The sequence below is a fragment of the Salvelinus sp. IW2-2015 genome, linkage group LG11 (assembly GCF_002910315.2).
Source record: "Salvelinus sp. IW2-2015 linkage group LG11, ASM291031v2, whole genome shotgun sequence".
Lineage (NCBI taxonomy): Eukaryota > Metazoa > Chordata > Actinopteri > Salmoniformes > Salmonidae > Salvelinus > Salvelinus sp. IW2-2015.
In genome coordinates, this window is record NC_036851.1 from 18,943,896 (window position 1) to 18,959,183 (window position 15,288).

At 43.4% G+C, this 15,288-nt stretch overlaps 1 protein-coding gene across 1 annotated transcript in view; it reads left to right on the forward strand.

Moving 5' to 3' along the window:
- Positions 1–15,288, forward strand: part of LOC111969944 (A disintegrin and metalloproteinase with thrombospondin motifs 9) — a 67,383-nt gene that overhangs the window by 23,834 nt on the left and 28,261 nt on the right. Inside the window, exons 23-28 of the mRNA XM_023996342.2 lie at positions 1,267–1,386; positions 9,158–9,265; positions 9,347–9,514; positions 11,904–12,179; positions 13,042–13,203; positions 13,540–13,716. Of these exons, the coding sequence (XP_023852110.1) occupies positions 1,267–1,386; positions 9,158–9,265; positions 9,347–9,514; positions 11,904–12,179; positions 13,042–13,203; positions 13,540–13,716 (1,011 nt within the window). The remainder of the gene's footprint in view (positions 1–1,266; positions 1,387–9,157; positions 9,266–9,346; positions 9,515–11,903; positions 12,180–13,041; positions 13,204–13,539; positions 13,717–15,288) is intronic.

A 15,288-nucleotide genomic window follows, 5' to 3' on the forward strand; every position in this document is an offset into this window, starting at 1 on the left:
GTGAGTCACGCGTGTTGTACAGTTGACATACAGTAGAGTGACATGTTTTGTGGCAGGTAATATTATGATCTGTTTGCCAAGTGGCACACACTGTGTTTCAGGTGACATCTGTGGCTTCCAGTCACCCCCTGTTCCTCAAAGACTATAGTGTTGTGTCTTGTAACAGCTAACGATTATCTGAACTTATTATGTGTCATTCTAACTGTGTCCAACTGTTTCTAATATTAGAATATGACCCAATGAAGCAGCTATTTATACAATCTATCATAATAACCCATTTTGCTTCAGAGTTTTAGTTATGTGTCCATGAGGCTATACAGAGCCTAATGTGATTTAAAAAATAAAATCTCCTATGAACTTTCTTCAGAGGTTGGTTTAATTGGGGAGGATGGGCTTGTGGTAATGGCTGGAGCAGAATCAGTGGAATGGCATTCAATACATCAAACACATGGTTTCCATGTGTTTGATGCCATTCGATTTGCTCCGTTCCAGCCATTATTATGAGCCGTCCTCCCCTCAGCAGCCTCCACTATTCCAGATGTAGAACAATGACAGGAGAAAGATAAGCCACTCATTTAGTCTATCCCCCATTTACTCTGCTGTTTAGGCACATTGCTGACCGTGCCAAAATAAGCATATACAATCTGTACACAATCTGTGTAGACATACTCCCCTATATTTATGCTTGCTAATGCATTGCCAGTTTATATCTCTCAGGACGCAAACAAATCATTCTCTGTAGCAAGGTGTCGCAACGTTTAGCAAATCAAAACTGGGCACTTCATCTTAACACAGCTTGTGTGTGTAAACTGCCTGTAAGCCTAAACGTGTGATGGAGATTAGGTGTTCCTATACCATGGCATAGGCAATCATGTTAAATGTACATTTGAAGCTGTTTAATGAAGCGCGTGGAATCTTAGCTGAAGTTGCTGCCACACAAGTTTGACCTCATTTCATTGGAGTCAGTGAGGTAGAAGAGAGTGTGGTGTGTACCCACTGACTTGGCTACAGTGGAAAAAAGAAGTGGAAAGTAGATGAATTACTCATGCATCATGATCCTGAAGGCTGTTATCTGCTGGCACTAGTCTGACCAGGCTCGTCAGGGAGTGCACTTCTTTTCCATTCAGTTACTCATTTTTGGGGAGATTTGCTACGTTGGCTTGTTTTTGTCCCTCTCTGACGTTCTCTTTCTCCCTCTATCTTTCTCTCCATTGCTCTCATTCTTTATATCTCTCTTTTCTCTTACTCTCTCTTTGGTGGACTCAGTGCACTACCTCGTGTGGACCCGGCTACCAGATGCGAGCGGTGAAGTGCGTTGTGGGGTCATACGGGTCCGTCATGGACGACACTGAATGTAACGCGGCCACACGGCCCACTGACACTCAGGTAAGGACACAGTCCACTAAGACCCATCTCAACATCTCTAGAACTTCCCCTCATCTCCTCTGCACTGATCTGTACAATTGACACGGGATAAGTGAAAGCAATGGGGTGGATTCCTTCTCATTTTGTGAAAAGGCTTTTATATACAGCCCTTGGATATTACTCAGTTTTCAAGTGATATTTGTGAGAATATAACTTTTAGGGAGGCCTACATGCAATTTTCTCAGTATTAGGCCACCCAGGGCTTGACTGTCAGACTCAGTAGACCACACAAGACCCTAACCCGCTCCTGACACACTACTCGAATACTTGGTTGTGAGCTGACCATGTGACTTGCCCTATCCCCTCCAGTTGTAGAATGGTGTTCAATTCTATAGTGAGGAAAGGGGGGTTCCCCATGCAGGCTGAGACACAGGTACAGTCAATGGCACACTGTGAGGTAGGAAGGAAGTCCTACACCCAGTCCATTACCACCTGGACTCAATAAGGCCTTGTTGTCTAGACAGGGGTTAGAGGGGGGCTGTGCTGGCTCTTACCCCCAGACGGAGACACATAGCTGGGATTGTCTCCCTCCAGCAGTCCATCCCCTTATCAAGCATGAGGGAGGAGGAAAGAGGGCCTGTCCACGGCAGGTTCCTGTCAAGGAACAGGAGGGGGTCTGGGGATGGGTGATGGAGGGGGAGTGGGAGCTGGCTCTAACCCCAGAAACAGAAAGATTTTGCAGTAACAGTAGGCCATGGGGCAGGACTGGTGATGGGGCAAAACATTCCTGGATTATTTGTGGAAAATGTCCTCACCTTGGTTATGTAAATCAAACCTACAGTCTGCTAGGGGTATCGTTTGTCTGTAAAGAGTCTTGTAGTGTAGTGTAATAGTATAGTTTCCCACCTTAATGTCTGTCTGTTAACACCTTATGTGAACCTATCTGAAAAACCTCTTCAGTAAGACAATTCCCGCTCTGTTGAAGTGTCAAGACCAAGACATAGATGGTGAACATAACAGTTGCGGAGTAATCGTCACACATTTCATGAGCCTCTACTTTTATGAACCTCTCCGTGCATCAATTTAGTTTATATGGGCCTGCTTCTTTCTTCTTCATGCTAATAGTGGGAAGGTAGGATGGACCGTTTTCCTGGGGCATGGCGGGCGGGTCATGGTTGGGTGGGGTGCGGAGGGCTGGGTTGTGATGGGGTGTGGAGGGGTGGGGTGGGCCTCCGGTCACAGGGAGGCCCCCCTGGTCCAGGCCTTAATTCCCGACTCAGCCATCATGCCCAGTGACCCTGAACCAGTCACTTCATCTCCCTGTGATTCCAGCCAGTCATCCGTGAAGTCAGCTCCGAGGCCGCACACCCTAAACCACTCTGGGGCTGGAAAAGGGGGAAAGACGACAGAATGGAGCTTATGTTACAGGTCGCCTGTCTCTACCTCAGTTGACCAGTGAGAAGGAGGGGAGAAAAACTAAAGAATACACAACGATGACTGAACACTTGCCTCATACACACCTACCCGCAGACGGGTACACAACATGGGTCTTTCTATAAACTAGGGTACTAGTGATAATAATTGTGAATACATTAAGATATAAAGGGTGGAACAAATACATTCAATATAATTAATGAGTTGAATCAAAGTCTATATTTAAACTCTTTACAGATTTGGCAAAAATCATGTGACATAAAATACTACCTTTCTTTCCTTACATTTATGATACTTCTGTTTCTCGTTATATCATATACTAAGAATTTAACAATTGACTTACACATTGAACATGATCCTGTAAAATTCCTGGATGTTGCTGTCAGACTCTTTGTTTTGTAATGAGATCTTGGAAGTGTACTGTAACCTCATAGCGTTTCGTATCTCCCTATGTTGTGGTGTGATAACAGTTTTCATGGACACTGTCACGATCGTCTTCTGGTGAGACGGTGGACCAAGGCGCAGCGTGATATAAATACATCTTCCTTTTTATTAGAGAAGATGAACACGAAACAAACACTTTTACAAACTAATACGAAAAACAAACAAACGTGAAGCTACAAAACAAAAGTGCATACACAAGCTACTAACGTTTAGACATAGACAATTACCCACAACAGCCTAATGCCTATGGCTGCCTAAAATATGGCTCCCAATCAGAGACAATAATAGACAGCTGTCTCTGATTGAGAACCATTCAGGCAACCATAGACATACCTAGACACCTACACTAAACACAACCCCATACACTACCAAAACCCCCTAGACACTACAACCACCCAAGACGAGACAAATACACACAAACATCCCCCATGTCACACCCTGACCTAACTAAAATAATACAGAAAACAAAGATAACTAAGGCCAGGGCGTGACAGACACACATATCCCAAATAATGGATGGATTGCAAAATCGAATGCTTCTAACAGAAAGAGTAACTTGAACAAGAATAATCAAACAGAAATCGATACTGTCATTAGTAGGGTTCTTCAATAATTATAGTTGTTATGCGCATTTGATGTCTAGCTGTTAAGTTACGTGGGGAAATGATCAGCTGATTCAGGAAGGATTATGAAGTTATTAAAAGCTGGTGTGATACAGCATGCGATTGAACAACAGCCCAAGTGCAGAAATGAACGTTGATCTGGAGAATTGACAGAACATGTTGGTGTCTATATTGCTGTGGTGGTCAAGTTAATTAGCCTGAGGTAAGATTACATACGGTCCGTGTACGTTTTGATCGCAGTAGCGGTGCGTGTGTAAAATCACCGGGGAACCCAAGGCCCCCCTATAAAAGCCATATTACAACCTGTGTTTTGTCATAGTTGCGTAGTTTGCTCTATAAGCAAACAACGCATAGTTCATATTCCTTACACTGTGATATATATGCCTAAAGGCCGAGACAATAAGAAGACACAGTGGCAGAATAAATTCAACCACACCTTTGTTTCATCACAAAACGGGAGAGCAACATCTGTCCGGTGGAGTCCACAAGGCATATTGCATGTTACATGACCAACAGCATGGTCAAGCAAGTTAATGTTCCTGACATTTTCAGACTACTAAACAGCTATTGATTTAGAACCACAGAGAGTTACAGCAAGTCACAAAGAAAACAGGTGCCGCTTCCACTGATCCAGCACCATTTCAAATGTAACATCTCAACATTATCTAATCACCTATGCTTAGTCTAATACAGTGACAACTAAAAATACCAAAAACAATATAGTTCAATAAACGTAAATGTAATATTATGTGGCTTTACCTGGCACTGATTTCTGTGTGTGTGTGTGCGCGTACGTGCATGCTTGCAAGTAGAAGAAAATGTGTTGACTCACCCTAATTGTAGAGAAACGCCAATGTCATCCTCCTCTTTCATGTTGCCTAAACGGTCTATGACTCTGCCATGCAGTACGCGCTTTAAGTTTTTGTTGTCCTAGTCTACCTGGCTAAAATGCTTGCTCGCTAGCCTAACTTGCGCCAGGCCAGCTAGTTAACATTAGCCTATGACATCTAGCTACATATTGAACTTCCATCCTCTCGGGCCAGGGGCACAATGTATTCATTTATGGTTGGATCACAATCACCATTATAATCATTGGCCAGTACAGAGAATTAAGTAAAACTTATTTAAAAGTATTAAGTCCAAATCCCTATCTCCATCCATGGCTAATTTAGGAAAGGGACAATTTTTTCAAGCTAGCTACCCACCGATGGACAACAGCATAATGAGATGCAACAATTCAATGACGTTTGTGTCAGGACCCGGTGCGAGAAACAGTCACTAATAATTGGCAGAACCCAGAAGATGAGGCAGACAGCAGTACTAAAGATGGTGGTTTAATAAAAAATAGATATCTTCCAAAATACAAAAGAAAATCCACAAAGTGGTAAAAACAGCAAGGGAAAAAACAAACCTCAAAAGACCAATCCAAAAATACACGAGAACAAAACCAGAGAACCTCTGGAAAATCCAACAAGAGAAAAATGTTCACAAAGGCTGGGGCTGGGTGCTAACATACAAACACTGAGCAAGGAACTAAGGAACACACAGGGTTTAAATACTAACAAGGGAATGACTTACAGGTGCAAACAATAATTAGGGCAAGAAAAACAAAAGGTACAAAAAAGGTGCAAGGGGGACATCTAGTGAACAAAACCAAACAGTCCTGGCCAAAACCTGACAGTTTGGCTTATGATGTGATTGGTGTGAAACCAAATCCAAACTGTCTTCCCTTGACACTTTTTTTTGGTGTGCCAGCACCATTCATAGCTGAACTTGTTCAGTTTAGCGCAATGCTGATTGGTTATTATTATTTTTTTTTTAAATACTCAAGGGAGGCCAAATGCTCGCTGGCTTACCTTTTTGTTCACGGATTCTTTCTCCGGTGAGACACATTCAGCCTGTTGTGAATTGAAGGAAATTTTGGAAACAGAGACGAAAGATACATTATTTTGTTTCTTTTTTTCTTGGTACATTTTTTTGGGAAGCCTGGCTTCCCTTGACTCCCAAGAATACACGCCACTGTTTGAGCCACTGTTTGATCGTTGTTTTCCGAGTAAAAATGGTGCAATCGGAAAATTGAAAATGGCTTGTTTAGCCGTTCTTGACTAGAAATAGAAGAAGAAAAATGGCTTGTTTTTCATTTTTGCATATGAAACCCCAAAACATATTTAACATTTCCATTTTCACATGTAGATGGGGTTAAATATGGAATGCCTGTCATTGGTTAAGTGCACAGCCAACACTTCTTGTCCTTTCAAAGTAGGACTTCACCCTTCCAACTGTTTTGCCCATGCTACAGATGACTATATTGGTGCGCTAATACAGGACTAGTAAAGGCCCAGTGCACTACTTTTGTGAAAAAATGTAATTTACAAAAATGTAATAATATTTGCCTGCGCAACAGACGGCTATATCGGTCTGATAATACAGGGCTAGTAAAGGCCCGGTGCACTACTTTTGTGAAGGTAAAAAATGTCCCCCATAAATCGACAACATTTTAGTAATATATGTTTTTTATTCCGATTTTTTACGGGGTGCTGCAGCACCCTCAGCAACCCTACTTCCCACGGATATGAACAACAGTATCTATTGCTAGACTAGAGATACGGCCCTACTGTAGCTATAGTTAGTCAGTGGTTGCACATCTAACTAGCTGGAATTAAGTACGGGTGTGAATGGTGGAGACTGTGTTCAGCTACCCAGAACTGTCTGATCCGCCTGGTAGGGTGCCGTGGGTGTGAATAGCAATGGAATGAAACATCCAACCAATGCCTTGAGTCGTGCTGTAGGTCCACCACACGTCCGGAGAGTTGTGGGGTCCTGTCCAGAAGCAGCCCCTATCCTAGACACTTGTGGAGATCTGAGAGGATTGGACAGGTGTAAGCAATACCGCCAAATTTCCACCAAGCCTTTCAGAGGGTAAGGTGGAGCTCTCACCATGTCGCCACCAATCAATCCCTCTCAGATCTCCAGAAGTGTCTAGACTCTGGGTAGTAGGGGCTAGGGGTTGTTTCTGGACAAGCCATGGGTATTATGGTTGAGCAGTCAGTCAGTCAGCCTGGAACTGTCTAAAAATGTTAAAGAGGCAGTGCATTTAAAAAACAAGATTTTGGTCTGTTTTTTAATGAGATTTCCACACACACTATGAGGTAGGGGCGGGACGATATCAGTATTGCAATATTTTTTCCATGGCAAACATTTTAACACAAAGCAGACCAAACTCTTTGGTCCTTTAAAAACCTGCTGTATGTAAAATATTGTGTGCTACTGTTTAGCTTGGAAAATAAATGCATTTGACTCTGGATGACAACATAATGGTGTTTGTATCCAACATTAGGGGTGTTTTCCGAAAGAAGTTAAATCCGCTAAGTGTTTTGTTTCTTTGGCACGATACTAATGAGTATCGTGATATTGGCATCGTCCCGGCCCTACTATCAGGTCGAAATATAACTCTGAAATTGTGAAAATTATAATAATGGCCTTATTGTGTAAGAGCTGTTTGAAAATAATGTCTGGAATTTCTGTTCAGGTAGGATGGAACTTTTGGCCCACATCATGACGTCATAATGTGATATGATTATCATAGACCAATGACTGTTCATCTGGGAAAGGGGGTGGGCTCTAGACCATCCTATCAGCCAATCAGGGATGTGTATGTAAATATCTTCACATTTGTTTCCTAATGCCCACATGATCAATCTGAGCATTTCAAGGACCAAAGGAGGCTCAGGGAAATAAATGAAAAATACTTTGGAGTTATTTTCATTAAATAAACACAGTGATTTATTAGACATACAGTGATGATTTAAAAATACAATTACAAAGACTGCATGGGGGCTTTAATAGCTGTCAAATACATGCTTCCTCTGTCATTGGGAGAATCTCAATTGCATTTTCTTGATTCATTGCATTCTCGCTCCTCCTCTCTTCGTCTCAGAGGTCCTTCCCCTCTCACCTTCTTATCCAATTGGTTTTGAGAAGGAGGTCAGGAGAGAGGACGTGAGCAATCAAGGAAATGCAATTCAGATTCTCCCCTTGTTTACCCCATTCCTCACCTCCTTCTCAAAGCACATTGGGGGAGAGGAGTGAAGGTTCCTCCCCTCCGGCTGCAATGCACTTTCAAGGAGAGGCGAGGAGTGGAGGAAACAAGGACAGAGGAAGAAATAATAGTTTTCAGACACAGACCCACACACTCTCACACTCTCTCACACACACACACACACGCACACTCACACTCACACACACACACGCACACGCGCACACACGCACACTCACACACACACACACAATGCTTGAAGAGTTTACTGATTATAATGATTTCATTATTGGTTATTATTATTGTCAATGATTTTGTTGACAAAACCCATTGTATTATTATTATTTCATTATATTATATTATTATATTCACTATTAAAACATATAGAAATGCTGTTGTTTATCTTTTCGTTGTCCAGGAATGTTTGGCATGGCTTTAAATGATAGAGAATTTAACCAAAGCACCAAAAGACCTGGCAACTAGGCATGACAAAGAATTAGGCAGTGTTTCTTGTGATATTTTGAACGATGTTTTGTTGTTGCTAGGTGGAATTATGGTCTCATTGTGCCTATCTATACTTTTATTCCTGTAACTACACATGGGAAGCTGCAAGAAAATCATATTTAAATGTATATCTAACCATTTTGAAATGGTGCCCCTTTATTTATATAAAGATGCACATACATCAACACACACCCACAGTCATAGACAGGTCTTGGGTGCCTCCTTCATTCTTTCTCTTATTATTCCCACCACTTCCACCCCCACCACCATGTTTTACAATGTATTTAACTGTGTTAGTGTAACGCTGCGGAGGCTGTGTTCTCCAGCCTGCCTGGCTGCCAGTGTCCTGTTTATTTCCACTCAGAGGATGAGTGTGGAATGTGGAGCCCTCTGTAACACAACTATACCTAAGTTAGGCCCCTCTCTGCTCACCTCTCTGCTCAACCCAGAACTAGGGGGTCAAAGGTCATGAGATTGCTCTGGGGAGGAGAGCATGGCGGAAGAAGGAGGAGCCCAGTAACACGCCAGTGTTGGCATTGGAGACTGGGATACCTCTCCACTGTGACACGTTATGACAGGCATCAGGTTATTCAGATGGAGGGGTTTAACACTGTGTATTTCTGGGATCCGTCAGAGTAACACTGTTACTTTTAGTCTGATGATGGGTACACTCCTGTCAGAGCTGCACAGTAAGTAGATGTGTTTCTGTCACTGTAATTGGTTTAATGAATGTGTATGGTTGTCCCTGTAGGACTGTGAACTGACCCAGTGTCCCATCAGCCACCCGGTTCCCCCGGGGACCAAAGTGCCCTCCCACCTCCCACACAAAACCCAGTGGAGGTTCGGCTCCTGGACACAGGTTGGTTCTATCAGTTACTCCACCACTCAATGAAGCAATTACATACTACAATTGTACTAATTGCCTCCATCTCCACCACAGTGTAGCGCCACCTGCGGCAAAGGGACCCGGATGCGCTATGTCAGTTGCCGTGACAACCAGGGTGGGGTTGCGGAGGATTCTGCCTGCTCCCACCTGGCCAAGCCCCCGGCCAGGGAGGTGTGCTCTGTAGTGGCCTGCGGACAGTGGAAGGTCCTTGAATGGACATCTGTAAGTAACTACTTTCATTCAATCAACCACCAATGTTTAATGCATTTACCATGTACACTTAAAATATTTGACATTACTACAGGGTCTTGTGGCTAAGGATATAAAATCCATATATCCATTACTAATCTCTTTAAAGTTCCAATGCAGCCGTTTTGATCTCAATATCAAATCATTTCTGAGTAACAACTATGTACCTTGCCGTGATTGTTTTCAATTAAAATGGTCAAAATATTATAATAATTGCTTTTTAGCACAGAGCAAATTCTCAAGCAAGAATTCTGCTAGGACTGTCTGGGAGTGGTCTACAATATATATACAAAAGTATGTGGACACCCCTTCAAATGAGTGGATTCGGCTATTTCAACCACACCCATGTCTGACAGGTGTATAAAATTGAGCACACAGCCATGCAATCTCCATAGACAAACATTGGCAGTAGAATGGCCTTACTGAAGAGCTCGTCTGTACTCGGTTGCAACACTCACTACCGATTTCCAAACTGCCTCTGGAAGCAACGTCAGCACAAGACCTCTTCGTTGGGAGCTTCATGAAATGGGTTTCCATCGGCTGGAGTGGTGTAAAGCTCGCCGCCATTGGACTGTGGAGCAGTGGAAACGCGTTCTCTGGAGTGATGAATCACACTTCACCATCTGGTAGTCCAACGGATGAATCTGGGTTTGGCGGATGCCAGGAGAACTCTGGCAACTGTAAAGGTTTGTAGAGGAGCTACGCCCCTTAGTTCCAGTGAAGGGAAATCTTAATGCTACACCATACAACGACATTCTAGACAATTCTGTGCTTCCAACTTTACGGCAACAGTTTGCGGAGCCCCTTTCCTGTTTCAGCATGACAATGCCCCCGTGCTCAAAGCAAGGTCCATACAAAAATTGTTTGTCAAGATCGGTGTGGAAGAACTTGACTGGCCTGCACAGAGCCCTGACGTCAACCCAATCGAACACCTTCATATTAATGCCCATGTTTTTGGAATGAGATGTACGTGTCCACATACTTTTGGTCATGTAGTGTAAGTGGGGAGGGGAGGGGAAAACTGAAATCTAGCTGTTATTGGCAGAGAGGTTTGGAACTCTCTTTCTTATTTCTTATTTAACTAATCATTCCAACCTCATAGAGTGGAAATATATATAAAACACAGCAACATCAAGTTTTTGACTGCACTGGGCCTTTAACCTTCAATTTCATAGTGAACTCTTCGAGAGGGAAATCTGACTACCATTTTATGCTCTGTCGGCACTGTTCATTAAGTTGTATTTCACAATGAAATCTCTAGCCAGCTCAGTGGATTATAATATCTGAGGTTTGTTTAGCTGTGGTTTGAACCTTTCAGACCACTGTTCATAATCACTTTGTGTGATTGTGTGTTTCTCTGGTCCAAGGGGAGGAGGAGATGAAACAGGCTTTGGTGTGTTTGGAGGGTTGGCAAGGGGATAGTGGGACGCCTGAGGAACAAGGGGCTGGAGAGAGGGGCTAGGGTCCTTGTTTGCAGATGTTTCTCATCAGACAGAGAGCACTAGTCATACTCCCACCATGCTGCAGTTATGGCCACCACGCACAAACACACACACGCACGAATGCACACATACACACATTCACTCACACATAGACACACACACAGATAGCTAGATACAGGCTGTGGGAGGGAGGGTCTCTCTGACTGCTTATTTATTCCAGAGCAACTCAGTGGGCTCCAGGCAGGCAGGCAGGAAGCAGCTCAGCCCAAGGCCACAGCAAACAGAGCCACAGAGAGAGACCGCTCTGACTCTAAACGTTCACTTAACACGCTCTTGATATGGAATGGAACCGGAAATGAACCCTGATGGAGGGAGTGATAGCTATGGTATGGCGGATGTCCCAGTTAGGCCATGACGTTTAGTGGCTGTTCTACCATTATAAGACCTAACTGTAAAAGCAACCTAAGTGTTGTAGTTTTAACTTGTGCATAGGCCTACACAGGGCCTGTTAAAGTGCAGTAACTACACAATTTTTCGGATTGGGAGATGCTTGTGCAATATCCACACCTATTTGAAATAGGCAGCATTGTTGAGTCCTAGACATTAAACCCTTGGCCAGTGTAATCCCTGGCTCAGTAGCATGGTACAGTACAGTACAGTGGACAGTTGTTGCATAATTCCAGGTCTTATACAAGATAGATACAGTCCAGTTTACTCCACTTGGCCAGACGTAATTGGAGCAGCATGAGTCTTTGGCAGAAGCTCTCTTTCATTTTCTTTAAGGAAGATCTTAAAACAGGGGTCAGCCATGTTTAAAGAGACAAGACACTGACCTAAGCTGCTGCAGCAAGTTCTGTTTGTGTTTATATGCTTTGTTTCTTACTGTGTGTGTGTGCCTGTGTGTGTGTGTGTGTGCACAGTGTTCTGTATCCTGCGGGCAGGGGAAGACCACTCGCCAGGTGGTGTGTTTGAACCTCAGTGACCAGATAGTGGATGTGGTGGAGTGTGACCCTGACGACCGTCCAGCCACAGAGCAGGAGTGTGCCATGTCCCAGTGCCCTGCTGCCCGCTCCAGTGACTCTCGGCCCCTCCCCTCACCCAGCGGGGGCCCCCGCAATAACCTGCCCACGACTGCCGACGGGCGAGGTGGAGGGCGAGCCCAGGCCCACCAGTGGAGAACAGGACCCTGGGGAGCGGTGAGTTTCTTACACTGGACACCATTTACAATCATCTTGGTGTCCTAGGTTCCTTAACATTAAATGAATGCATACAACCTAAGTGGTCTTCCATTACAATCGTATAAGTGGGAAGGCAGCACAGCTGAGCACTATCTCAGTCTTGTGTTGATGTTGACCTTTATGAGGCTGTCTGTCTGTGATGTAACAACGTCATGTATCCTAACCCAAGAAGTCAATGAGTTTTTGCTGATGGTTTTGGCAGTGAGTAGTCTATTGTATAGCTGTTATTCAAAACAGGGTTATTACAGTTAGTTGCACAGCAATCTGTGTCCCCAAATAGCTGGTGTTATTTAAAAGATCATAGGAAATAGCAATGGCTATTTTTGGGATCTCTTCCTTCCTTTTCCAGAGGATATGTGTTTTAATATAGCAGTGCATTATCCATCCAGTTTCCTAAAGCACATAGTCTCTGAGGTCAATCTGACACTTGCAAGAATGATGTATTTGTGCTTTTGTATACTTGTCTGTCAATGGGTGCCTTTTTGCACATACTGTATGTTAGTGTGTTATCGTTTCTATTTAAAAATTGTGTGTTGGTCTTTGTGTGTGCACTTGTTTCATTGTAGCTGATGTGTGTATGTGCAAAGGTCTGAAGTATGTGACACTGTTTCTTGGTAAATGTATTCTTGTTGTAACCCATTGTTTGAGTGAGCTATGTGTGTATAGATGAGCGCCATACATTTGCATGGATGAGTACATGTACATGTATTAGTGTTTGGATGTCTACTTGCTTGTCTCTGAGTTAGTGCACACACACCTGTATGTGTGAGAGTGTGTTATCCATCTGTCTCAAACGGTGTTCTCCTCCATGTCACGTCAGTGCTCGAGCACGTGTGCGGGCGGCTTCCAGAGGCGTGTGGTTGTCTGCCAGGATGAGAATGGTTATGCTGTCAACAACTGTGAGGAGCGCTCCAAACCCATTGAGCAGCGCTCCTGTGAGTCCGGACCCTGTCCACAGTGGGTCTATGGGAACTGGGGAGAGGTGAGACAACACAATTCGCCCTACAGCACTGATACACTGCGGGGTTTAGTTGCACTTTGATGACTTCATCCCATCGTTATGAACCTTGGCGTTCTGACAGCGGTTATTATTCTAGAATTCCATTCTTCTGAAATTGCTGGGCTGTATGTCTTCATGTGCCTCCTGGGTTGTGTTGGGGGTGACGGGTTAAAGGTTAGAAATTAGGGGTTAGATGTCCTAGATAGGTAGGTGTATGTTGGGTGGGGATGACATACTGTACGTTAGATAAACAATGGCGTGAATCAACTGTCCCGACTTTGTCTACACACTCCTTCTTACCTCTGCTCTGTCCTGCAGTGTACCAAGCCGTGTGGGGGAGGAATAAAGACACGGCTCGTGGCGTGTCAAAGGCCCAACGGAGAGCGCTTTAACGATCTGAGCTGTGAGATTCTTGACAAACCGCCCGACCGTGAGCAGTGCAATACTCAGTCGTGCCCGTCTAGCCCTCACTGGAGCACAGACCCATGGAGCTCGGTACGCTCGTAAATATATCCCTTTTGTTTTCTTCCCCCTCTTTTTTGAACAGTCCTCTCATTTCACCACACACAGAGTTTCACCACTAAACTGTGTAGCATGACAAGGCAAAACAAACAAAGAATTAAACTTGAGGGAGAAGGATGGTTCTGTAGACTTACATGCTGGAAACTCCATTTTTCACCTCCACCTCACCTTTACCCTTTCCCTTGGTGCCTGAGACTGGTCATCCTTCTAGAGACAGATGGGAATTGATTTCTGTTGCACTTAAGAGAAAAAATTAACACACAATACACACAACACACCAAAAAGTACAACATATGAAACGCTTCAGCTGTGACCATAAGAACACTTTCTCTGTTATCAGTCTTAGTCAGTGTTCAAAATTCAGGATCAGTTGGTATTTCAGAATCAAAGCTAGTTTGTAAGATATTGTTTTAAAATATAATTTATTACTTAAGAGATTTTCTTCTTGGTTTCCTTTGTATATACAGTAGCATTAACCTCCAAAGTTTCTGTCTTACCTCTTTGTATTCGCACACAGTCAATCGTTGTTCATATGCAAATATTGATGAATGTTTCTGTATGTCAGGAATTTAAGATGCCTTGTTTTTTTTTGTAAACACCCAAATAATGGAGATACAGTATACTCAAGTGTTGGTGCTATTCATAGTTTTTACACGTTGCAAAGAAAATAACCTGGAAAGAGTCCAAGTGAATGCACCAACCCCATTGGGACTATATCATTTTTTTTGTACTCTAGAGATATACAGTGCCTTCGGAAAGTATTCAGACCCTCTGACTTTTTCCACATTTTGTTACGTTACAGCCTTATTCTAAAAAAAAATTTTTTAATCCTCAGCAATCTACATACAATACCCCATAATTGTAACAGGTTTTTAGATTTTTTTTCAAATATATTAAATATAAAAAACTGAAAGACCTTATTTACATAAGTACTCAAACCCTTTGTAATGAGACTTGAAATTGACCTCAGGTGCATCCTGTTTTCATTGATCATCCTTAACATGTTTATACAACTTGATTGCAGACCACCTGTGGTAAATTCAATTGATTGGACATGACTTGGAACTGTCTATATAAAGTCTCACAGTTGAAAGTGCATGTCAGAGCAAAAACCAAGCCATTAAGGCGATGGAATTTTCCGTAGAGCTCTGAGACAGTATTGTGTCGAGGCACAGATATGGGGAAGGGTACCAAAACATTTCTGCAGCATTGAAGGTCCCCAAGAACATAGTGGCCTCCATCATTCTTAAATTGAAGAAGTTTGGAACCACCAAAACTCTTCCTAGAGCTGGCCGCTCAGCTAAACTGATCAATCGAGGCGAGAAGTGCCTTGGTCAGGGAGGTGACCAAGAACCCGATGGTCACTCTGACAGCGCTCTAGAGTTCTTTTGTGGAGATGGGAGAACCTTCCAGAAGGACAACCATCTCTGCAGCACTCCACCAATCAGGCGCTTTATGATAGAATGGCCAGATGGAAGCCACTCCACAGTAAAAGGCACATGACAGATTGACCAAGATTGAAGTCTTTAGCCTGAATGTCTAGCG